Source organism: Capricornis sumatraensis, chromosome 6 (assembly GCF_032405125.1).
Source record: "Capricornis sumatraensis isolate serow.1 chromosome 6, serow.2, whole genome shotgun sequence".
Classification (NCBI taxonomy): Eukaryota; Metazoa; Chordata; class Mammalia; order Artiodactyla; family Bovidae; genus Capricornis; species Capricornis sumatraensis.
The window spans coordinates 68749996-68775799 of NC_091074.1; the positions used below are offsets into that span (position 1 = coordinate 68749996).

General features: G+C 39.1%; 1 protein-coding gene across 7 annotated transcripts in view; it reads left to right on the top strand.

The window, feature by feature from the left end:
• The first annotated feature begins 416 nt into the window (after positions 1 to 416).
• The window catches only part of MELK (maternal embryonic leucine zipper kinase), a 66187-nt gene continuing 40799 nt past the window's right edge, over positions 417 to 25804 (top strand). For 2 of the 7 annotated variants that reach the window (XM_068974055.1, XM_068974057.1), the window contains exons 1-7: positions 417 to 481; positions 2024 to 2109; positions 3812 to 3928; positions 4839 to 4982; positions 5887 to 5955; positions 7671 to 7763; positions 13069 to 13167. In XM_068974055.1, coding sequence (XP_068830156.1) covers positions 424 to 481; positions 2024 to 2109; positions 3812 to 3928; positions 4839 to 4982; positions 5887 to 5955; positions 7671 to 7763; positions 13069 to 13167 — 666 coding nt within the window. In that variant the 5' untranslated portion in view covers positions 417 to 423. The remainder of the gene's footprint in view (positions 482 to 2023; positions 2110 to 3811; positions 3929 to 4838; positions 4983 to 5886; positions 5956 to 7670; positions 7764 to 13068; positions 13168 to 25804) is intronic. The other 5 variants (XM_068974058.1, XM_068974056.1, XM_068974059.1 and 2 more) reach the window with 5 other exon arrangements.

Below are 25804 nucleotides of genomic sequence, written 5' to 3' on the forward strand. Positions count from 1 at the left end.
TTAACTGCTTCACATAGAAACATTCTTTACATGGTTATGGACAGGCCCTGTGGGAAACGTTCAAGTTTTGATGAGAACATCTCAGTCTGATTATTTTTATGATTAATGATTTCTTTGTCTATTTAAAGGACCCTTTTCTATCCTGAAATAACAGTATTCTATTAAAAGTTTTCAAAGATTTACCTTTCATATTTTCTTTATTTGATCTGGAATTGATTTTTATGTATGGAGTGAGAGGAATCTTGTTTTGTTTTTTCCTATGGCTAATCAGTTTTCTCAATATGATTTATATGCCTGAGACTTACTTATATTTGTAGTTAAAAGAGCGAAGGAGATAATCTCTTCGTAGTTTCCTTTTTGATTGTGTACTGTTTTTGTCTTACAGGTTCTTTTTATAGTTTTGAGTAAAGTTCCAGAAGGACTATGAAAGATTATGATGAACTTCTCAAATACTATGAATTATATGAAACTATTGGGACAGGTAATTAATTTTTTCCTGAAGAGAATAGGTCATCCATTTGACAGTAGAGTGAAATGGGGGCAGCCATGAGCTATTTTTACTTTTTTTAGAATTTACTTATTTTTAAGGACTCTCCATACCATCTTCTATAGTGGCTGTATCAATTTACATTCCCACCAGCAGTGCAGGAGTGTTTCTTTTTCTCCACACCCTCTCCAGCAAACAACAAAATTCTGTAAAACAATTATCCTTCAATAAAAAAAAAAAAAACACAGAAGCAATATTATAAAAAAATCAGTGAAGACTCTAAAAATGAAAAAAAAAATTTACTTAGTTTTAGTTGAAGGATAATTGCTTTACAATATTGGGTTGGTTTCTGCCAAACCATGAGCTTTTTAGCCTAGCTTATATAGTTTAAAATTTTTTGAACTTATTTTAGTAGGAAAAAGTGGAGCAAGAGAGAGGTGAGTTGTAGGAAAGGTCGTATAGTTCATTTTATTAAGGATAAAAGTCACTCGAGAGTTTTGAGCCAAGGAGTGATCTGACCTTTTGCTTTTAAGGGTCACTCTGGCTACTTGATTGTGAAAACAATGGCTGGGAGAGGGCAAAGGCAGAAGCAGACAGATGTTAGGAAGTCACTGCAATACTTTTTGTGAGTGGTACTGGAGATGATGGTGACATGGATGGTGATAGAACTGAAGGTAGTGGGATTCTGTGTATACAAGGCGGTGGGCTTCTGTATACAGGCACACATGTATGTATATATAAATATAGTTTATTGCGGCATAATACATAGTAAAATAAGCAAAGTGTAATACATTTGGTGGCGTTTTGGCTCACATATGCCCATATGTTCAGATCAGGACATAAAATGTTTCCATTCAGTGCCTGTCTCCTTTCCCCCAAGATAAACATTGATAAAATTTTTGAAGACAGAGCCAATGGGCTATGTTGATGCGTTGGGTATGGGGTGTGAGACAAAAGGGAAGGGCTAGAGATGGCCTCCAGGCTTTTGACATGATCTGAGAAGATGAGTTTGCCATTTACTGAGATGGGGAATACCATGGGAGGGACTTTTGGGAACTTCTTTTTAGAGGTACTAAGTTTGTTTCTTTCAGATACCTGAATGTAGATATTTACCCAGCTTTTGAGCCAATTTTGAAACATAATTGCTTATTTTTTCAGTTTTAAAACTGAATGGAAGTTTCATATTATTTGTCTTTTGTCTCTGCAACTTTATATTGTCTTTTGACAATGTCAATTAAAAGGTTTAATTGCAACGTTAATTATAAAACAAATTTCTACTTCCTAATTGCAAAATTAAAGATATCCTATAATGGCGAAAGGGAATCTTTAGCCAGTCATTGGATAAGGAGAGGTTAGGATCATGGCTAATGCTTTGGAAGCAATAAGAAAAAAAGGATCACAAACTTCAGGAAAATATAGCTCAAGAGCTTTATAAAGTACTTGGAAAGGTATTTGTGCTTGAGTTCTCAGTTTGCTCTGCTGATGATATTTAAGTTAGTGTGCTTATCTCTTCATAATACATTTTCCTATACTTAGGTGGCTTTGCAAAGGTCAAACTTGCCTGCCATATCCTCACTGGAGAAATGGTAGCTATAAAAATCATGGATAAAATTGCACTAGGGGTAAGTTTAACATTATTTTAAAAATATTTATAGATCAGTTTTGTGAATTACAACCTGAATTTTCTCTAATGTTCTAGTTATTGCTCTTTTATTAAAATAACATTTCCACAGCCAGTTATGAATAAATCTGTGGTTTGAAAAGGGCTTCCCTGGTGGCTCCACTGAGATAAAGAATATCTCAGATAAAGAATATTGGCAGGCAGATTCTTTATCTGCAGGAGACCCAGGAGATGCAAGTTCAATCCCTGGGTTGGGAAGATCCCCTGGAGAAGGAAATGGCAACCCACTCCAGTACTCTTGCCTGAAAAATTCCATGGATAGAGGAGCCTGGCAGAGTTTAATATGACTTGTTATTTTATTTTTAAGGATGTAAGTGCTGATTAACATATATAAATAAGTTGAAGAGAATGTTGTGTTACAGTAGTATCACTCAGTTCTCTGAACTCCTTCTGAAATACATGCCAAAATCACGAAGTGATCTATATCAGAATTATTTTAAATAACCTGTCAACTGATAATTCAGCTCTCCTTCAGTATTTTTGTTTTCAGTGCTCAATATTATGTTTATTAAACTAATAAAAAGATATTAAGAATAATTTTTCCTGATCATTTAAACATTGGTTACAAAATGAATTAATTTAATTCCCTTAAGCAATTTAAACTTCTGTTATAACTTTAGTGTACCTTATTTACTTGACCCAGCAAATACCTTAATGGCAGATAAAATGTGAATTGTTATTATAAGATGTAACATACTAGTACTCAAAACTTATTCTAAAGCATCATTATGATGGTATTAATTCATTAATTCTAAACTGGTTTTTGTATTTCCTATTGTTATTACGCTTATTTTAATTACTTCTTGGACTTTAAAAATATTTTGATTACTTATAGGGTTTTAGTCATCAGATTCCCACATCCCCCCCAAAAAGAAGAAAAAAAGATCATCATATCAGAATAGTTAAAGTTACAACTTCTGGGTTAAGATCTAATATCAGGTTGCATGGCCCTAAGTTAATTGGATCTTAAACCACTGATCATTAGACTGAGTCCCTTTTTATAATAAAATATTACTTGTTTACTACATGGATATCTGGATTTTTATCTTTACTATGAACTTAAAAATTTTTTCAACTTGGTTATCCTCCTCCCAGCCAACTTCTTATTTTGAAAAATTTCAAGCTCCTTGAAAAGTTGGAAGACTGAAATAGTGAATACCTTTTATCTACATTCACCAATTTTTAGCTCAGCAGGCTTCTTTTTTAAAAAATTTATTTTTGATTGAAGGATAATTGCTTTACAGTATTGCATTGGTTTCTATCAAACATTAACATGGATCAGCCATAGGTTTCATCATGCTTCTTAATGCAGAGACTGAAGTGGTAGCCTAGACATGCACGCTGGATAGTGTTCCTGTCATTTTCCTTGTTTGGAATGCTAACTTTCTAAAGGGAGTGAGATTATTTTATTTTTGGGGCATGTTGTACTCTTGCCTCAGATTGAACTTTTCTTTTGTAAAACCCTCAGGGCCTTTTGAAAATGTACGCAGAGATAAGTTTTTTTCTCTATTTCTGTATTATTGAGCAAATTGTTTTGAGGCCATTGACTGCTTTTGCTACTTAGTATTAGAGTTGTTGATATTGGGGCATGGAATAGTTTCCAAATAAGTTTATTGCTCATTTAATAAAATGTTTTGTCACAGAGTGATTTGCCTCGGGTCAAAACAGAAATTGATGCCTTGAAGAACCTGAGACATCAGCATATATGTCAACTCTACCATGTGATAGAGACAGCCAACAAAATATTCATGGTTCTCGAGGTCAGTAGTAAGTTGCAGAGACCTTAAGTTTTTTGTCACTGTCTTAGTCTCTTTGGGCTGCTGTAATAAGTATCACAGACTGAGTAGCTTATGAACAACAGCAATTTATTTCTCACAGTTCTGGAGGCTGGGAATCCCAAGATCAAGGCACCAGCATGGTCGGGTGAGGGTCCTCTTTCTGGTTCATAGCTGGAACCTTATTGCTTTGTGCTTACATGATAGAAAAGGCTAGGGATCTCTCTGGAGCCTCTTTTATGAGATCACTGCTTTCATTCACGAGGACTCTGCCCTCATGTCCTAATCACCTCCCAAAGGTTCCACCTTCTAAAATCACCGTCTTAAGGGCTTAGAGTTTCCACATAGGAATTTTTTTGGGACACAAACGTTTATTCAGGCCATTCTCTTTCATTTTATGATAGTTATATGAGAGAGGTATTAAATTCATTTCACTTGCAAGATTAAATGCTAAGTGGCTTACCTGTTTAAGTTCTAACTGTAACAATTTAGACCAAGTAGACATGTATAATAAATTGGAGACACATTGTAAATATATCCTTTGTAATACCCTCCTCATGTGATGGTGTGCTTTAGTGGACAGAATAGGTTAGAATTTGTTCCTAGTGGACAGAATAGGTTAGAATTTGTTCCTGGAGAGAACTCACGTGAAGCAACAAAGACCCAGTGCAACTAAAAAATAATAAATAAATTAATTAAAAAAATAGCTCAAGACCAAAAGTATTCCAAAAGCTAGAATACTGAGAGTGTATTTTTGAACATACCTAAATTAGTTCATTCCTTTGCTTAGAAATCGAATTAACAACATCTCTGAGTTAAGTATGATTTTTTATTTTAAATTCCTCTGATTTTTGCAAGTAATAATGATATTTATGTGACTCTGCTGCTCTTGCAGTATTGCCCTGGAGGAGAGCTGTTTGACTATATAATTTCCCACGATCGCCTGTCAGAGGAGGAGACCCGCGTTGTCTTCCGTCAGATAGTGTCTGCAGTTGCTTACGTGCACAGCCAGGGCTACGCTCACAGGGACCTCAAACCAGTAAGTGACTGCATTACAGATGCTCACCTGAGAATTTGACATCTGACTGTCATCACTCAATTTCCAAATGTTCTTTCTGTTTAGAATTTATTAGGGCTTTTGCTTATTTTTTTGTTCCATTCCTAATGTATCTTTCTTTTTCCTTTTTGACTTTTGACTCCTGCTGGGCTCTTCTGGATGGACTTACTATTGGCATTCTATTTCTTTGCCAATTTTGTGTGACATTATAAATGTCTTTGTAATTAGCTGTAGAATATAAACCTCAGGTTTTATTCCTAGGAAAGAAGAGTTTTGAGTATTTTCTTTGAGAATATTGTCTTTGAGTATCTTCCTCTTGATACTCTTTTCCTGACATCATCTTCCTTTAATTTTAATTCCATTATGCTTCAGAAATGAATAGTTCAATAAAATGTGCAGACTCTGCTTTTCAAGGGCAGAATAAAAATTTGATACCCTTAAATGTGTAGGCTTTGACTAATATGCATGCTGGTGAACATGAATTTCAATGTAATTTGATACTAGGGTTTGAGATCTAGAATTGCCCTAACAAGATATGGCGGTTTCTGTCCTTTTCTCTTTGTTTTTATCCAACTCTTTGATTTGAGTTCACTCTTTGTGTTCAAACTTGCCTTTGGCATATATCATGTTTGCTTGTAGTTGAACCTCAGAGTACCAAGGAGAAAGTGGTTTATGCTAATGTGCCTTGAGGGGAAGCAGGATAGTTATCAACATTCCTCTCCTCTTCTCTTTCCTTCTATTCTTGTCACTTCATTCTTTTTTTTTTTTTTTAATTGATTTTTTTACTCTTTACCCAACCTTAAAGTGCTTTTAGGAATAGCTAGAGGTGGGATGTAACATAAGGAAAACTATATAGTTACGAATATGTCTTTTTTTTTTTTTTCAGGAAAATTTGTTGTTTGACGAATATCATAAATTAAAGCTGATTGACTTTGGTCTCTGTGCAAAACCCAAGGTAAGCGCAGAGATAAAAATGAGTTTATTTCCTTTGCCAGTGCACCTCTTGCCTGTGATCTTACACTAACTTCCATTTAGTATTTAGTGAGCCTGGTTGCATCCATTGAGAAAAATGCTAAATTTCATGCTTTTTATAAGTTCTCTTGATGATTTTAACATGTAGCCAAGGTTGAAAACCACTGCTCTAGGTCCAGGGTTGGTCCTGCTGAAAATCCCATGGGTATGCTGTGAGGGAATTTGCAGGACTGAAGTGTCAGGAAGCCATCACAGTGTGAATGCTGAATTGACCACGTGTTTGCAGCTGGAGTATGTTTCTGTTAGATGATGCCTTTCTTTGTTTAGATATGCATTTCAGGAAATCTAGTGAAAATCTGTTCTTTATTATCCAAATGTTTATATAACTGACAGTTACATTTTGAGAGACAATCCCTTTTCCTTATAAAAGCAGAAGGAAAAAGTCCATATGTACTTTAAAATTTATACCATGAATTATTTCCTTAATTTGCACTCCATAGTTAATACCTTCTCTTTGAGGTGACTTTGAACTTTCTCCTGTGTGGCTGCTGTTGGAGGCTTCCTCTTGAGTCCTCTAATGATGGTACTTACAGTCTCTAAAATGAACTGTCTACCCTCATTAAGAATGTTGAAATTTCAGACTTGTCTCAGCCCCTTGGAGTCCCATGATTATTTCCTGCCCCAATCAGAACTACCTGGGTGCACAGGGAGGCAGATTTTGCCCCTTTGGCTGAATGTCTGATTCTTTCTGATTTTCCTCTCCTTCCCTTGGCTCTTCAGAGATTGTCACTCGAGTCTTGTGTCTGGGAACCAAATGCAAGAAGGCATTTTTCTGATCGACAAGCAATAAAGATAAAGCTTACTTTGAGCCGTTAAGCTGGTTTAAGTCATGTTCATCACAGGAGGCAGTGGAGAATGTTTGTGACAGACTCTGGCAGCCTTTATTTATGGCTGCCACGGATTCAACCCACACAGCCTCCATCTCACAAAGCAAGACTTGACTGGGAGAAGGTGGCCTCAGCTTTCTGCTGAGGAGCTAACTTCTGGGTGTGCTGTTGCAGTTGTAAATGAAATCTTATAATTTCATAAGTCATTTGCCATTTGGGGAACTCTGTAGAAGTGTTAGGCGGTGATATCATTTGCATTATGTCTCCATATTTCTGTGGGAGACCAGAGGATCCTTATTTGAACAGATCTGGAGGCTGAGGTCATGATCTGTGTTATAACCAAGTCTAGGAAACAGACTCCCAAGGGTTTGTTTTGTGTAGTGTTTGCTCTCTTCCCTCTTGGGGAAAAGACACTTATATATTGGTAAAGATTTGCTATTGGAGATAGGGTCCTTCAGAGAAATAATCCTTTTTTCTTGAGTACTTGGGAGTGGGAGGACTTGGGTGCTTGGATGTATGCTAAACTGATTATTCTGCAAATGGATGCCTAGGGAAGTACGAGCTTGACTGAGCTAAGGGGAGAAGGATTTTTTTCATGCCAGGTCTTGGTGGTGTTGGAAATCCAGAGAAGAGGAAGCCACACGTGCATGCACGCACATGGGCTGAGTATTGAGTCGGTGGCAGAATGTCTCTTATCATTTGCGGTAACTCTTATCTAGCATCTCTGCTTATATTGGAAGAATGTTTATCAGGGTTTTAATTCTCTTAAGGGCTGTAGTTAATAAGTGTTTCATTTTTATCTTATTGGCAGGGTAACAAGGATTATCACCTGCAGACCTGCTGTGGGAGTCTTGCTTATGCAGCACCTGAATTAATACAAGGCAAATCATATCTGGGATCAGAGGTAATTGTTCAGTGATTAATTCAATATATGATCCATATATGTTTACTGGTGATCTGTAGTGAGTCAGGCACTGTGTGTTGAGGATGTAATGAGGTAAGAAATAAACTTGTTAATCAAAGAGTTGTCTAGTCAGAGAGTGAGATATGTACAGTAATAAGGGAAATGAACAGCTTGCAATAAATATAATAATGCATAATATTCTTGTGAAACAAAGATATATTTCTGGTGTTTTGTGTTTAACGGTGCCATAATTTAGACTGATTAGTCCAGCCAGGTAGAGTATGAGGCCAGGATTATAGGCTTAGTTTGCAGAGATGGTGTTTAGCACAGAGAAGACCTCGGATAGCTGGCTGTACTTTATCCACAGCCAGCTATCCAAGGCCTGCAGTCCTGTGTAAGAGGCCTAGGCTCAGAAAGCCCTGGGCATTGCCGCTTAACTATTGGCTACCGCATGCTAGTTAGCCCCTTACACTCTTTGGAGTACCGATTTTGCTGATATTGTTGTAAAATGGAAAAGGTTTAGTTGTCAAAAGCTCTGGAAATACTGGGTTGGACAGTTTCCTTTAGTTCAGGATGTTTCTGAATCTTAATATGTTCTGTACAATGTCCTCTGGGAGGAGACCATTGCAGAGAGCAGCTGGTCTCAGTTTCATGCGCCTACAGAATCCACTTTTTATGTGGAGCATCTTTTGGAACTGGTGTTATGTGGGAGAAACTTTGAGATATGCCAGTTTACTTAATTTGTAACATGAGAAGATGAGGACTAACTTGTTTTTGGTGACCTTTTATTTGGATGTATTCTCAAACTTACAGAATAGGTACAAATATGGAATGAGAAACTTCTATATATATTTTGCCAAGTTTACAACTGTTTACATTTTTCCCTATTTGTTTTAGTATTCTCTATGTTTATATACATGTGAATTATGTTTTGAACCAATTGAGAGTAAGTTGGAGACATCATACCCCTTTATCATTAAATGCTATGTATATATTTCCTAAAAGAAGGGCTCTCTTATTTATTTATTTATTTATTTTTTGGCCATGCTGTGTGGCTTGTGGGATGATCTTAGTTCACTCACCAGGGATTGATTGAACTTGGGCCGCAGTGGTGAAAGTGCTGAATCCTAACCACTGGACTGCTGGGAAATTCCCAAGATGTCCCTCTTTTAGTTATCAAAATAAGTTCACTTTAGTTATCAAAATCAGAGAGTTTAACATTGGTACAATATATTTAACCCACAATTCATGTTCAGATGGTGTTGATTGTACCAGTCATGTCTTTTACAGCTGTATTTTCCCTCCAGTCCAGGATTCCATTCAGGATCATGCGTTGCACTGTTGCATTTCTTTGTTCTTTAATCTGGAAGACTTCCTTAGGCTTTTTTCATCTTCATGACCTTGAAATTTTGGGGGAAGCCGGTTATTTTATAAAATGGCCATCAAGTTGAATTTGTTTGATTAGTTTTGGGTTATGCACTTTTGGCAGAAATACCACAGAGGTGATATTGTGGCCTTCTCGGGGCATCATAAGAAATGGACGAACTTTTACTGAATATTTATCATAGTCCTGGAATCATGGTAGATGTTTTTTTTTTTCTTTCAATTGTGGTAAAATACACATGACATAATATTTGCCATCTTACCATTTTTAAGGATACAGTTCCTATTTGAACTACGTTTAAATGTACAATTCAGTAGTGTTAGGTACATTCATATTATGGTGCAGTCAATCTCCAGAGCTCTTTTAATCTTGCAAAACTGAGACTATATCTATTAAATAATAACTCTGTTAGCCACTCCCTGCTCCGCTGGCAGCTATCCTTTTACTTTCTATCTGTGTCAGTTTGACTAGGCTAGGGACCTTGTATTATGGACTCATACAGTATTTGTTTTTTTGTGTGACTGCTTTTATTAGTGTAATAGTTTCAAGGTTCATCCATATTGTGGAGCATGTATCAGAATTTCCCTCCTTTTTAAGTCTGAGTAATATACCATTACATGTATACACCATATTTTATTTATGCATTTATCCATGGACATTTAGGGTTACTTTTATCTTTTGGTTATTGTGAATAATGCTGGTAGACACAAATATCTCTTTGAGACCTTGCTTTCAGTTCTTACGGATATATACCCGAATGTGGAATTGCTAGATCATATGGTAGTTCTATTTTTAATTTTTTGAGGAACTGCCATACTATTTTCCATAGTGGCAGCAGCATTTTACATTCCTGTAATAATGCACAAGGATTCCACATGGTAGATCCTTTTTATAATTTTCATTTAATCTGCACAAAAATCCCTTGGAGTGAATGCTGTTACTCTGTTTCATAAGATAAAGATGATGAAGATACTGGGGCTCAGAAATTAAGTGCCTTTGCAGGATCACAACTAGCAGCTGTGGGTCAAGATTTGAACTGAGTGAGGCTCTACCTCACACCCGTACTCTTTCTAGTCTCCTAGGAGTGGTAATCACATGCCTGATGCTCACAAGAGTCCTAGAGGTCTGGTGATGAGGCTCTGCTGGTTTGAATGCATCAAGGTTTTCCTACAGGATCTTGCTTTCTTACCCATTTTAGTTCAGTTTTCCATCCTTCTAGGATAACTTCTTAAGGACAGTGTACCAAGGTATTGTCTAGGGGCACTTATTAAAATATGCAGAACTCAGGGCAGTATATTTAGAGATTTTAGTTTTGTTTTCTAAGGTGGGGCTCTAGGAATCTTCTTTTTTGTTGTTGTTGTTTTGGAATCTTCTTTCTTAAATAAGTAATTTAGATTATTCTGTTGCTCATGGTTCAGATCATGCTTTATGGAATGTTCCATGGTAAACATCTCTAATTCCTTTTGTAATTTCTCAGAGGAAGTCTCTCTGTTAACCTCTTCTTATGGCATTTGATGAGGCCATATTAGCCCACTCTTTCCTGTGTAGCCACTTTCTTTGTGTTTAGTCTTTGTTAGATTAGTATGTGTCTGGGTGTGTTTCTCCTTGGGTTTATCCTGCATGGGACTCTTTACACCTCTTGGACTTGATTGACTATTTCCTTTTCCATGCTGGGGAAAATTTCAACTATAATCAATTCAAAAAATTTCTCATACCCTTTGTTTTTCTCTTCTTCTGGGACCCCTATAATTCAAATGTTGGTGCGTTTGATATTGTCACAGAGGTCTCTGAGACTATCCTCAGTTCTTTTCATTCTTTTTACTTTATTCTGCTCTTCAGAAGTTATTTCCACCATTTTGTCTTCCAGTTTACTGATTCATTCTTATGCTTCAGATATTCTGCTATTGATTCCTTCTAGAGTATTTTTCTGGTGGACTGCAGTCCATGGGGTCGCTAAGAGTCGGACACAACTGAGTGACTTCACTTTCCCTTTTGACTTTCATGCACTGGAGAAGGAAATGGCAATCCACTCCAGTGTTCTTGCCTGGAGAATCCCAGGGACAGGGGAGCCTGGTGGGCTGCCATCTCTGGGGTGGCACAGAGTCGGACACGACTGAAGCGACTTAGCAGCAGCAGCAGAGTATTTTTAATTACAGTAATTGTGTTGTTTGTCTCTGTATGTTTATTCTTTAATTCTTCTAGGCCTTGGTTAATTGAGTCTTGCATTTTCTCCATTTTGTTTTCAAGGGTTTTGATCATCTTTACTATCATTCTGAATTCTTTTTCAGGGAATTCGCCTAGTTCCTCTTCATTTATTTGGACTTAGATGTTTCTGGTTTGTTCCTTCATTTGTATAGTATTTCTCTGCCTTTTCATTATTTATTTAAACTTACTGTGTTTGAGGTCTCTTCTTCCCAGGCTGCAAGGTTGAATTCTTTCTTCCTTTTGGTTTCTGCCCTCCTAAGGTTGGTCCACTGGTTTGTGTAAGCTTCGTATAGGGTGAGATTTGTGCTGAGGTTTTTTGTTTGTTTTTTCTCTGATGGGCAAGGCTGAGTGAGGTGGTAATCCTGTCTGCTGATGACTGGGTTTGTATTTTTGTTTTGTTTGTTGTTTAGATGTTCTACCGGTGTTTGGGTGATGCCGGGTCTTGTATTCTTAAATTCAAGTGGTTTCCTTTGTGTGCATTCTTACTATTCGATACTCCCTAGGGTTAGTTCTCTGGTAGTCTAGGGTCTTGAGGTCAGTGCTCCCACTCCAAAGCCTCAGGGCTTGATCTCTTCCTTTCCTTCTTCTTCCTTCCTGGTCACTCTGCTCCAGCCCCACTGGCCTCTGCTGTTCCACCTCTATCCCTGTTGCTCCTTCTGCCACGAATCTTCTTTCCTGTCCTCTTGGCCTGCTTGATTTTTCTCCTTAGCACTGTTACCACCTGGCAGAACAGCTGTCTGTCTCCCCCTCCCCCACGTAGTAGAGCTTCAGCACTTTCTCCACTTCTGCTCATAGTACGGTACCCGATACAGTTTTCCCACCTGTGCTCTCCTGTGTAGCCTCTCTGCCTTAACTTTAACACCCCAGTCAGGAGTGCCATGCCACCAAGACTCAATGTATAGATGAAGCATTTGACATCTTTCAGGCATAAATGGTTAATTTCTGACCTCCTGCAACTTGGAAGAAGAATCAGTTGTTCACTTGAAAGTACACTGTTCACCCAGGGTTTCCTTGTTGAGTCCTAATAATATGATGTGATTTGGTAGGCAGGATTCAGTGTGAGATTGGTGTTATTTAGTATAAAAACTAAAGTTTTTCCAAGGCTCAAATGAGGGTGGGAACTGTGACTTCTCAGCCAGTAGTCAAATGGCTATCTTACGTAAAGGTTAACTCATTTCTGGGATTTTGAGATTTGTAGGGCTGTTTGTACTGGCAGGCTAATTTCTAGCCGTGATCCTTGAAAAGTCATTTGTTGAACTTTATTAAGGTTTCTCTACATAGAGAGGACTTTACAGTGCAGCTTAGTCACATTTGCAGATTATCAGTTGTAAATTTTAAAACTTGTTTTGATTTTCTCATGCATGTTTACATAATCCTCATATGTAATAAACCCTCAGTAGCACTATATTTTCTCTTTCAGAATCAGAGACTTAGCCTCATCTTCTTCCTTATCATGCCCAATCCAGCCAACTGGAAAAGATTTTCTATTAAGCATTGGCAGGGAGTACACTGAACTGGAAGTCGAGAGACCTGCCCGGGTGGCCTGCCATTGGCTGGGTGACTTTGGATGAGCCTTCCTTTTTTGGGCTTCACATTGTAGAATGAGCTGGTTGAACTGGATGATCTCTGAGTTCTTTTCCAGCTCTGTAAAGATTCTGTGTACTGCTGTTTTGAAATGTGTTCTGATTTTTTGTCTTTTGATTTTTTTCTCCTCAGGCAGATGTTTGGAGCATGGGCATACTCTTATATGTACTTATGTGTGGCTTTCTACCATTTGATGACGATAATGTCATGGCTTTGTACAAAAAGATTATGGTGAGTATTACAAGGCATAGAATTTCATTGTGAGAGTTTATTATACTGCAAATTATATGCTTCTATTTATAAAAATACAGAAACAGGCAGAAGTAATCTATGCTGTTAGAAGTAAGGATAGTGGTCACTCTTTGGAGGTGGGTAGTGACTGAGAGACATGTTTGGTTTTTGATCTGAATGCTGATTATACTTATGTATTCAGTTTTTGAAAACTTATCAAGATATACCCTATGATAGATGTCCTTTTCTATATGTATATTATACTTCTTCAATAAGAAGCTTAACAAAACAAAAACAAATGGGAAAGTAAACATGTAAGCTGATTTTCCTGGTAAGAATTTTTATTTTGTATCCTGAAATGATGCCTTAGCAAGTTGCTATGTTAAATCACATTTTTCTTTTGAGTTATGTTAAAACGAGAGAAGCTTTTTTTTTTGAAGGTAGAATTAGCTTTAAGTTATAATACAACCACAATGAAGAGCATTGTAAGTTTTGTTAAAATCATATATATTAGAGATAGTAGATCTGAGATTATGGGGCAGTGGGGGGTGACTACTTAAGGGTAAAGGGTTTCTTTTTGGGAAACATCTTTGTTTTGAGGAAAACATTATAGAATTAGACAGTGGTGATGATTACACAACTTGGTGAATATATTAAGGACCACTAAAGTGTATCCTTTAAAAGTGAATTTTATGTTATATGAACTATATTCAATTAAAAAAATAAGAAATCACATGGGAAGGAAAGTAGTAGAATTCTTTTTAATGAGTTATATTCAAAGCACGCTAACAATAGAAGACATGTAAAGAGGAAGAGCACCACATTGTGTCCATAGCAAACCAAGGTCAGACCAGCAGAGCAGCTTCTCAGTGCAGCTGGACTTCTGTTCTGTGTAACAAATATTTCCTGACGGTCTTCTTTGAGATACTGAAAAGCATGAACAAAGATCTATGAAACTTGGTCATTTTCCCCCAGGGCCAGATTTCTTGCTGGAGACAGATATATGGCTATCTAAAAAGGGGAAAGAGCTTCCCTGGTAGTTCAGCATACATATACATGTATTCCATTTTCCCTTCAAACCCCTTCCATGCAGGCTGCCACATAACATTGAGCAGAATTCCCTGTGCTGTCCCTTGTTGGTTATCCATTTTAAATATAGCAGGGTATACATACATGACCATCCCAAACTCCTTAACATGTGTATATGTGACTGAGTCCCTTCACTGTTCACCTGAAACTGTCAAAACATTGTTAATTGGCTATACCCCAATGCAAAATAAAAAATTCAAAAAAATAAAAATAAAAAGGGGAAAGGGTGAGGGATGCCATTTTATAACAGGTGTAAGTGAAGTTAATGCAGGAGTGGATGTGGGATTTGGGAGAACATCTTACAGGAAGTGAGGTTTGAGCTGGGCTTTGAAAGGTAAGAAGCACTTGAGAAAGCCATGTGGGAGAGAGTGTGTCTGGTGGACAGTATCAGCAAAGGCATAATGGGAGTAGCATGGGGAGAAATGATCAGAAGTTTTCTGTGTCTGGACCATTAGGTCTCTAACTCCCTTTTGTAGGGAGGCTACCTACATCAGGTCCTATTTCTGGGAAATACCACACAGGGTTGAAAGTGGCAGAGGCAGTTGGCTTATTGCCTGCTCTATAGAACAACCAAGGCTAAGGGTACAGAGTTCAATCTGCAGTTATTTATTAGACTTAATAGTTTTTCCTGTATCCTACCCTGGAAAATGCTTTAAAAATCAGTGCCAAAACTACAAGAGTAGGTTTGGGAAGTGATGGAGCTGTAGTAGTTCTGGTTTCTTGAAGGCTAAGGAGCTCTGATTCTGCAGGATCAAAGAGAAGTGGTGTTAGCAGTAGCTGCTGCTCATGTTTTGGGGAACTGTGAGCATGTGTGCTTCTCCCTGGAGAGGGGGATGGATGGGGCAGTGGGCTGGAGCCGGCCAGGGTAGCCAGGACAGCACGTGTTTCTCCCCATTCCGTCTTACAGAGCCTCCTCTAAACTTTACGGGGTCGCAGAGTCGGACACGACTGAGTGACCTCACCTCACCTCACCCTTCCTGGGGTAGCAGGTACTGCCTTGGCTCTACTAGCAGTGCTGCCTGGGACAGCAGTTCCTGGCCTCACAGAGCCACAGCCCCCTGGTTAGCAGCAGGATACAAGGAGAACAGTGCTAAGATCCCTTTGTAGCTTCAGCTTTAGTTAGCATATGTGGAGTGGGAAGGAGGCTTGGTCTTTGGGCAGCTCAGGGACGATTTTCCAGTTATACTTTTGAAAAATATATGGTTGACCTCTTGAGTTATTCCCTTTTTTTTGCTACTCTTTCTTTAAAGTAGCACTCTGCTTTTTGTTCTGAAAATAACCTTAGTATTATAAGCTGCTAGTATGTTTTACCATACTCTTTTTGGGGGTTGGGGGTACTCCATGCTAAAGAAATAAACTGACAGACAAATTTCTCCAAAGATGAAGAAAAATGGATCTGTTAGGTGTTAATAGCCTGAAATGTTAAACCTCCTAGAATTTTAGAAAGACAGTGTGGGGACACATGGTCCTAGAGTTCTCCTCTCTGCTTCTTGTTTCATATTTAAATTTTCACTAAAACATCTCTCGCCCTGGCTGTGTCCATGGAGTCTCTCTCAGGGTGGGGGAAGCCTTAGCTATGGACTTAGTGCACTGGTTTACAACCCTGGCAGCATAACAGCATCACTTGGGGTGCTTTAAAAACCATCAGGTCCAGCCCCCAGAGAAGTTAAATCAGAATCTCATGGATATTTTAAAACTCTAGGATCTCTACTTTATGCCTATGGTCTTCGGCAAATTACTCAGCCTCTCTGTATGTCAGCTGCTTCATCTGTAAAATAGGTAATAGTATTCACAACGCATGGTTGTCAGGATTAAATGAGTTAGTTCATTTAGTGTAATGTTCAGTAAATGTTAGCTTTTATGACTGACATGCATTTCTAAATTTGGTTTGCCAATATTTTGTCCAGGACTTAAACTTTGTTCAGAGATGAATATGTAGTTTTCCTTTCTAGAATTCTTTTGGTGTTTTTTTGGCTTCAAGATTTTACTAGCCACATAAGGTTAATTGGAGACTATTCTTCCTTTTACTGTTTATTTTGTGTATGTGTGCGTGAGTGTGGAGAGGCGGTTTAAGCTTGAAATTTTTGGGTGTTATGGAATATGCTTGAAAATCCATCTCCAACAGTGACTTCTTTATGGGAAGATTTTAAAATAGTAAGATCTCAGTACTTTACTGAAAGGTCTCCAGGGGCTTCTTTCCTACTTTACTCAAGCCGGAGTGTAAGCTGTAGGCATCATCCTAGGTGAACTGGCTTTCCATTATCTCAGCGTCCTCACTGCTTACTCATCTTAGGAGGTAATTCTTAAATCTTAAACAGTTTCTATACACCTATCTGTGCCAGGCACTTTTCTAGATGCTTGGGATATGTCAGTATCTGTGAGTAAAACAGAGGAAAGTCCCTGCCCCCATGGAGTTTATATTACAGTGGCAGGGAAAAAAAATACTGATAGTGGTAGAAAGAGGTAATAGGTATAATGAATAAACTGTATTAAAAGATGATCGACTTCCCTGGTGTGTTGGACGGTAAAAGCGTCTGCCTATAATGCGGGAGACACAGGTTCAATCCCTGGGTCGAGAAGATCCCCTGGAGAAGGAAATAGCAACCCACTCCAGTACTCTTGCCTGGAAAATCCCATGGACGGAGAAGCCTGGTAGGCTACAGTCCATGGGTTCGCAAAGAGTCAGACACGACTGAGCCATTTCACTTTCACTTTCACGTGCTTTAGAAAAAAGAAAAAATTGAGCAGGGTAAAGAGGAATCAGGAGAATAGATGGAGAAGTGTGAAGGGAAAAAGAAGGGCTGGTTGCATTCAGTTCAGTTCAGTCTCTCAGTCAGATCCGACTCTTTGCGACCCCATGAACCACAGCATGCCAGGCCTCCCTGTCCATCACCAACTGTCGGAGTCTACCCAAACCCATATCCATTGAGTCGGTGATGCCATCCAACCATCTCATCCTCTGTCGTCCCCTTCTTCTCCTGCCCTCAATCTTTCCCAGCATCAGGGTCTTTTCAAATGAGTAAGCTCTTCGCATCAGGTGGCCAAAATATTGGAGTTTCAGCTTCAACATCAGTCCTTCCAATGAACACCCAGGTCTGATCTCCTTTAGGATGGATTGGTTGGATCTCCTTGCAGTCCAAGGGACTCTCAAGAGTCTTCTCCAACACCACAGTTCAAAAGCATCAGTCCTTCAATGCTCAGCTTTCTTTATAGTCCAACTCTCACATCCATCCATGACTACTGGAAAAACCATAGCCTTGACTAGACGGACCTTTGTTGGCAAAGTAATGTCTCTGGTTTTGAATATGCTGTCTAGGTTGGTCAGAACTTTCCTTCCAAGGAGTAAGTGTCTTTTCATGGCTGCAATCACCATCTGCAGTGATTTTGGAACCCAAAAAAATAAAGTCAGCCACTGTTTCCACTGTTTCCCCATCTATTTGCCATGAAGTGATGGGATCAGATGCCATGATCCTGGTTGAATTATTAAATATTAAATAAGGTAGTCAGAGGTGAGATTTAAGCAAGATTTGGTGAGAAGGAGGTGAGAATGTTAGTCAAGTGGTCATCGAGGCAGAGAATATTTCAGGCAGGAGAGCAGAGCAAAGGCTGGTAGGTAGAAGCGTGCCTGGTGTAGTCAAGGGAGAGCAGAGGGCCCATGCCACCGGAGTGGGGCTGAGAAGGAGAGCCACAGAAACGAAGTCTCAGAGGCTCGGAGCTCCAACTGCCCTGGGCTCGGTAGCTTTCAAAGATTCTGGCTTTCTCTCTAAGTGAAATAGGGAACCACCAGAGGGTTCTAAGCAGAAAACAGACATGGTCTTGTTCAGATTTTATCAAGACCACAGTGGCTACTGTGCGGAGATAGGCTATAAAGAGCAAAGAGGAGAACCAGGGAGATGGGTGAGGGGAATGTGGCAGTAATTTTCAGACGAGACGGTAGCCATTGAGGTAGTGAGAAGTGGTTGGATTCTAGGTGTCTTTTTTTTTTTTTTTTCATTATTTTAAAATGAACACAGAGTAAAATAAAAATTTTATGTGTAACAATTTACAGATTTTAACACAGAGAGATTCATGTAGCCACCTCCATAGTCAGGATATATGTTTAGACTAATCTGTTGTCTTTTGAAGGTATTGCTAGTGTAATTTGCTGATGGATGGGATGAGGGGAGTAACTTGTAAAGTTGGAATTGCCATCAACTGAGATGGAGAAGATTCCTGGTAGAGCACCGACGATAAGGAGTTCAGTTTTGAGCATAACGAATGTGTCTATTTTGTCTAAATTTTTCAGTTTATTGGCATAATGTTGTTTATTTAACCTCTTACAAAGTGTATATCAGATTTTTATGTATTTTTTTCCAGATTAATCTATATAAGGAATCTTTTATTTTATCTCTTTATGCTACCCCTTTCCCAGTTTTGTCATACAGATGGTAGCATAACACAAACACTGTTCTGTATCTTGTCTTCTAACGATATGTGTTGGAAATCATACCATTTCATACCCAGCTCAGAACTTTTCATAGAATTTTTTTTCTTTTTTAAAAAAATTTTAATTAGAGGCTAATTACTTTACAATATTGTGGTGGTTTTTGCCATACATTCATATGAATCAACCATGGGTGTACTCCCTCCCACCTCTCTCCCCATCCCATCCCTCAGGGTCATCCTGGTGCACCAGCCCTGAGCACCCTGTCTCATGCATCGAACCTGGGCTGGCGATCTATTTCACATATGATAATATACATGTTTCAATGCTATTCTCTCAAATCATCCCACCCTCGCCTTCTCCCACAGAGTCCAAAAGTCTGTTCTTTATATTTGTGTCTCTTTTGCTGTCTTGCATATAGGGTCATCGTTACCATATTTCTAAATTCCATATATTCTTAGAATTGCAGTGTACTTTAATTTATCTAAACCAGCCTTAATTTATGTACCTTAATTTAAATTGTGTACTTTATCTGAAATATAAATTTAAAAAATTTTTATAGATAAATTATATACCTTAATTTATCTAAACAATCCTAGGTTAATGGGTATTTAAGTAGTTTTTAAGTAGTCATTTTGTACATTGTGCATATAAGAAAATTCCTTAAAGAGTTATGGGTCAGTTGTTCAGTCGTGTAGTCGCATCTCACTCTTTGCGACCACATGGACTACAGCATACCAGGCTTCTCTGTCCTTTACCAACTCCCAAAGTTTGCTCAAACTCATGTCCATTGAAGTCGGTGATGTCATCCAACCATCTCATCCCCTGTCGTCCCCTTCTCCTCCTGCCCTCAATCTTTCCCAGCATCAGGGTCTTTTCCAGTGAGTCAGCTCTTCGCATCAGGTGGCCAGAATATTGCAGTTTCAGCTTCAACATCAGTCCTTCCAGTGAATATTCAGGGTTGATTTCCTTTAGGGTTGACTGGTTTAATCTCCTTGCAGTCCAAGAGACTGTCAAGAGTCTTCTCCAGCACCACAGTTCGAAGGTATCAGTTCTTTGGTGCTAAGCCTTTTTATTGTCCAGCTCTCACATCCGTACATGACTACTGGAAAAACCATAGCTTTGACTGTACAGACCTTTGTTGGCAAAGTAATGTCTCTGTTTTTTAATACTCTGTCTAGGTTTGTCATTGCTTTTCTTCCAAGGAGCAGGCATATTTTAATTTCATAGCTGTAGTCACCATCCACAGTGATTATGGAGCCCGAGAAAATAAAAGTACATCACTGTTTCCATTGTTTCCCCATCTATTTGCCATGAAGTTATGGGACCAGATGCCATGATCTTAGTTTTTTGAAGGTTGAGTTTTATTTTAAACCAGTGTTTTTGCTCTCCTCTTTCACCTTCATCAAGAGGCTCTTAGTTCCTCTTTGCTTTCTGCCATAAGTGTGGTGTCATCATCTGCATATCTGAGGTTATTGAAATTTCTCCCTACAATCTTGATTCCAGCTTGTGCTTCATCCAGCCTGGCGTTTCACATGATGTACTCTGCATGTAAGTTAAATAAGTAAGGTGACAATATACAGCCTTTACGTACTCCTTTCCCAATTTTGAACCAGTCTGTTGTTCCATGTCCAGCTCTAACAGTTGCATCTTGACCTGCATACAGGTTTTACAGGAGGCAGGTCAGGTGGTCTGATATTCCCATCTCTTTCAGAATTTTCCATAGTTTTTTGTGATCCACACAGTCAAAACTTGGATCTAACACCTACAAATTTAGTACTAACATACAAACTTCAGTGTTCTCTACTTTTATTTATTTATTGAATGCACTAGTGGATTCTGGGTGAATCCTTTGAGGGAGAGAACTTACCTTAAGATAACATAAAAGTGTTATATCCTAATAGTATCTGTTAGATCCAAGTTTTGATATTTAGGGTAAATCAAATATTTATTCCATGCAATGAGTAGAAAATGTCAAATTCTTGTTCAATAGAGCTTTAGCCTTCCTAATTAATATTATTTACTAATATTAAATTAACATTTAAATTAATACTAATACTAATATTTAAATTAATGTTATTTACTAATACTGTATATACTTTGTTTCTCTTACTCTGAATTTCATTTTTTAGTTTTTCATGTATTTGCAAGTTGAAAATTGATTCAAATTAGGACTTTTATGCATTATTGTGGAATTTAATTTCACACATTATAGATTTTGAAATTTATTGTAATCTTGGCTCAGAACTATTGTTCCGAGTCACGGTGTAATGCAGTCTGCTGGTTGAATCTAATTAAGGTGTCGTATCACTTGCATGCAGTGTGTATCTTTGCCTAGAATGTTCTAAAAATTCCTCAGTTGGGAATAGCACTCCCTCAGTTCTTGGTTTGATTGAAAAACCCAGCAGCATTTGACACACTGTATGTAACTCTTGTTTAAAAGGCAGACTTTGTTTAGCTTTTGTGTTTTTTGACTATTTTAACCAAAATGCTAAACTGCAGTTTCCAGCATGGTTACTAATAGACTGAGTATTAATGTTATTAATGTCACCTCTATTCATTCACTATCACTTCATTCAAAGACAAGCATGACTGTACTCCAGTTCTGGGTACACAAACATTAAGGAAATAGAACTAATTTAGTAAATGAAAGTTGAGTAGCTTGAAAGTAAAATTGCTTTCTAACAAGTATGGATTATAATTTTAAGGGAAATGAGTGAGTTATCTCTTTATGAGATAATACTTTACAATTATAGAGCTGACTCCAGTACTGTTATGTGTTGGAGAGATCACCTGCTTTTCTTAGTACTGTATGGAAACTGAACAATTCCAAGCTCACCAGTATTCCCAGGATTATCTTGCTTATTAGCACACAGATCTTTTTTCCTTCCTCCCAACTGGTTTCACCCTCTATTACCTGTTTCTCGCTCTCATTTGCAAGGTAATCAGCTCTTAAATAAACAAGAATTCTCTAAAGACTGGATATAAACCAGGGTTAAGGGGCACAGGCTTGGTTGACACAGGGCCTTTTGTGGAGGTGCTTTTCCCCGGTGAAATTGTTTCCTTAAGGCCTTTTCTGTTTGACCATTTATAGATACATACTTTGAATATTTAAAGATGGAACCTTTTTCTCTACTTCTAGGTATCCTTAGACTTTCCAGCACAGTACCATACAATAAGTATTATATCTTTCTTTACTATCTCTGCCCCTTTATTGCTCTGTAACAGTGTTTCTCAACTTTGGCACCAATGACATTTTGAACTGTATAATTCTTTGTAGTGGGGAACTGTCCTGGGCATTGTGGGGTGTTTAGCAGTATCCCTGGCCTTCACCCACTAGATGCCAGTAGCGGCCTCCAAATCACGACAATCAAAAATGTCTCCTGACACTGCCAGATGTTCCCCGGGGGACAACATCACCCTCGGTTGAGAACCAGTGCCTTATAATATTGAATAGGTATTTGATTTCCCTGGCTGAGACATAGTTTCCTCACCTGTGTGATGTGGTTGGTAATCCCTGCCCACCGCACAGGGTAAAATATATATACAAGTGCTTTGTGTGTTTTTGAGTACTGTGTACAAATAAGTGGTTGGGGTAAGCCTGGCAGCAGAACTCAGCTCTGGACTCTAGTTCAGTGTAGAGGATGAAGCTGAGAATGTTAGGTCATGGTGCTGGGGCACAGGCTTCATGCTTCCTTTGTTGATGGTGCTCTACAGAGCTGTTCTGTCCAAGCAGGGAAAGTGGGTGGGTGATATGAGCAGGACTTGACTAGTTGATTTGTTCTTACCAAGTAGTCCTGAGATCCTGAGGCAGCTGTGATGGGGCAAAGCACTACTGAGGGGGCAGGTGCATCCTCAGAATGACTCGAGCTGTTTTTATTGTACTGAATATTTAGCACCCTGCCATGTATGGCTTTGGCTGCCATGCCATATTTGGTCTGCCCTATCTCTCTGCCCTTTGTAGCCCTATCTCCCACTTCTTTTTATTTCAGATTGAACAAACATTTATTGCCTCTGGTGCCAGCCACTTTGCCAAGTGTTTTCCCATACATTCTCTTTTATTCCTTTTAGTGGAATAATCCCACATACAGTAATGCCCTGTAAGTAGCATCACTGTACTTGTTTCACAGACAGTAACAGTAGTAATGGTAATAGTAGTGAAGGCAGCCTTAATAGTACAAACTAGCAGATACTGAGTTCTTAATTCTGTGCCTAACCCTGTGCTAAGTGCTTTTTATGTATTAAATCATTGAATGCTAGCAGCAGTTTACAGAGTTGATACTGTTATTGTATTTCTTTTCCAGATGAGGAAACTGAGGCACAGCGAGGTTACATAGCCCCTCCACACAGCTAGTAAGTGGTAGGTCCTACATTTGGATATAGACAGTTTGTCTCCAGAGCTTACTCTTAGGAAACAGGGTCAGAAAAATGACATAACTTGTACAGGTTCAAGGAGCAGATAAGAGGCATACTGGGATTCAAATACAGAGTATGATTCCAGGCTCTGCCTGTTTCCAGTGCACCAAGCACCATACATCTCATTCACTTGTCCTCCTTGCCTACCTGTGGGTAGTATTGTTTCTGTAAGTACTAGCTTATAGCACAGCACAGGGGATCTATTAAAAGAGACTTCATGAATTCAAGTTAGGATGAACAAAGGGGTGAGAAATAAGAGGCAAAGGGAAACTTGGAATCAGCCTGGTGGCTTTTGTTATTCAGTTCTTTGGTCTGAAAATTCATCTTAATATCTGATTTCTGTAGAATTCTGCTATTTTTAGTTAAGAGTACTTGTGTTTTGGATGGTAGTTTGGGGATTTAATGGCATAACATTTATTATCATAGTTCTGGTTAGGAACTGTTATTTGTGTGTTGGAACAGACCAGAAAGGACTGGAATCTGGAACCAGAATTCTCCTTGGGTGGGTAGGTGATGATAGGAGAGAGGTAATGCAAGGGAGTTAAACCCATAGAGATGGTCTGTTAGTTTTCTACAGTTGTTGGCACAAAGTACTACAAGGTGGTGGCTTAAAATGGCAGATATTTATTCTTCCAGTTCTGGAGACTAGAAGTCTAAAACCAAGGTGTCAGCAGGCCATGGTCTCTGAAGGATCTGGAGAAACTCCTCTTTTGCCTCTCGCTGGCTTCTTGTGTTTGCCTGCAATCCTTGGCAGTCCTTGGTTTACAGGTGTGTCACTCCAGTCTCTGCCTCTGTTTTCGTGTGGCCTTCTCTCCTGTGTGTTTGTGTCTCTGCGTCTAAGTGCCCCCCTTCTTATAAGAATACCCCTCAGTTATTTTGGATTTAGGGCCCAGCCTAACCCAGTACATCTTAACTTGATTACTTCTGCAAAAGCCCCTTTTTGCAAATAAGGGTGCATTCACAGGTTCAGGTGGACGTAAGTTTTAGGGGGACAGTATTCAACCCTGTGCAGGCTGGTATCCAGAGAGTAAGCGGTAGATGGCTTTGCATCCAGTCAGCGTGAGCAGAGACCCCCTGGAGTACATGGAGGTTCTGACCGTGAGCAAGACAAAGGACACTTGAGGCTGTGCAGGTTGTGACTGGAGACTCAGATCATGACTCTCCGATCAGTGTAAGTAGATAGTAGAGTCCTAACCCCAGGCTGTCTCTGTTTTCTACAGGACTCTGGTAAGAGCAAGCTATGGTATTTGAGGTACTAGGCACATGATCAGTTTGCCAAGAAAGAACATGTCAGGTACCCAGGGTTTGAATCATGAGAAACATCTAGATATGGAAATAAGGAAAAGCTCAGATAAGAGAGTGGGGCCAGTCAAGTCACTGCCTGTCCTGCATGTGACTTGGTGCTGAGTCCCAGCAAGGTGGCTGAAGCATCTAAAAATCCCCCCTTCCCAGGGATAAGCCTGAGCCTAGGCAGCACTGAGCCGTCAGTGCTTGGTGGATAAAGGGTAGTAAGGAAAAGTGAATTAGAGGCTTCTCATTACAATTCAGAAACAAACTGTCAGCACCTGACATTGGCATGTGTTTAGGTGCCCTGGCAAGGCATAAATAGGCATGGGATCTCTGGGTGTAGTGAGTGCTTTAGATAAAGGAGAATGAAAAATTTAATAACATTAAATGTCATTTGTAAAATGAAAGCTCTTGCCCTTCCTAGGAAACACTTTGTAGGTCAACCTGTCTGCTCTTATCAGAGAGGCTAAGTAAGAGGTTGAGTTGCTTTAACATTAGCACCTTTTCTTTTTAGATAAATTGCTTGATAACATTTCTTTGGAACTTTGACTGTTTCTTAAACATAATCAAAGTCCAGCCTGTCGTGTAGGTCTCAGATTCTGAGTGATCTGTACTGTCCGTTTCTCCCCTCACCTTGAAGCTGGACAGGTTCCTGTGAGAACTGTGTCCTAGACAGTTCATGAGGACAGAGAATGCGGTGCTGCTGCTAGTTGCTGGCTTCCCCACCTACCTGCCTTTACCGTTCAGCCTAGTTCAGTTACTGCTGGGTGTGTGTGTCCGCGCATGTGCGTGCTTGCCCTTGTTGGGGCAGTTTGTAATTTCCTTGGTTCTGTCTCACCGCAGCAAAAATTTGAAGCAACGGAGGGACCAGTGTTACAGCTCAGTTTTATTTGGCAAGCAAATACATCCTTGAGGCATGAGGGCTTGCCGACCCAAAAGATGCAAGGAGAAGAGAGGCCAGAGGCTCAGTTTTGGCTCCTCTTTTTCTGTTTTTTCTCCTCCCCCTGAGCCTGCCCTGTGTAAAGTGGGCTAGCCAGGAGGGCTGTTTGTTTCACCTGTTTGTTTCTCCGGTCCTTGGACCTTCCTTTGTTCTATTTTCCCGGGCTTTTCCCTTCTTTGTCCTTTAGCCACCGCCATTCTGGACTACTTTTTCCTATTCTACCTACCTAACACCCTCGTCTCCCTGGACCTGTAATAGGTTTCTAACTCAGGATCCTTATTCAGGTAATTTTGTCTTTGATTAGTTTGGGGGACCCTCTGGATTCTCTCAGACCATGTTCCTTAGTCCCCATAGTTATCACAAACAATTGTGTGATAAATATTACTATTCATAACAATAATAACTTTTTTATGCCAGATTATTTGCTTAGGATAAATTGCTAGAAGTGTAATTGCTGGATCAAGGATATTTGATCTTGAATG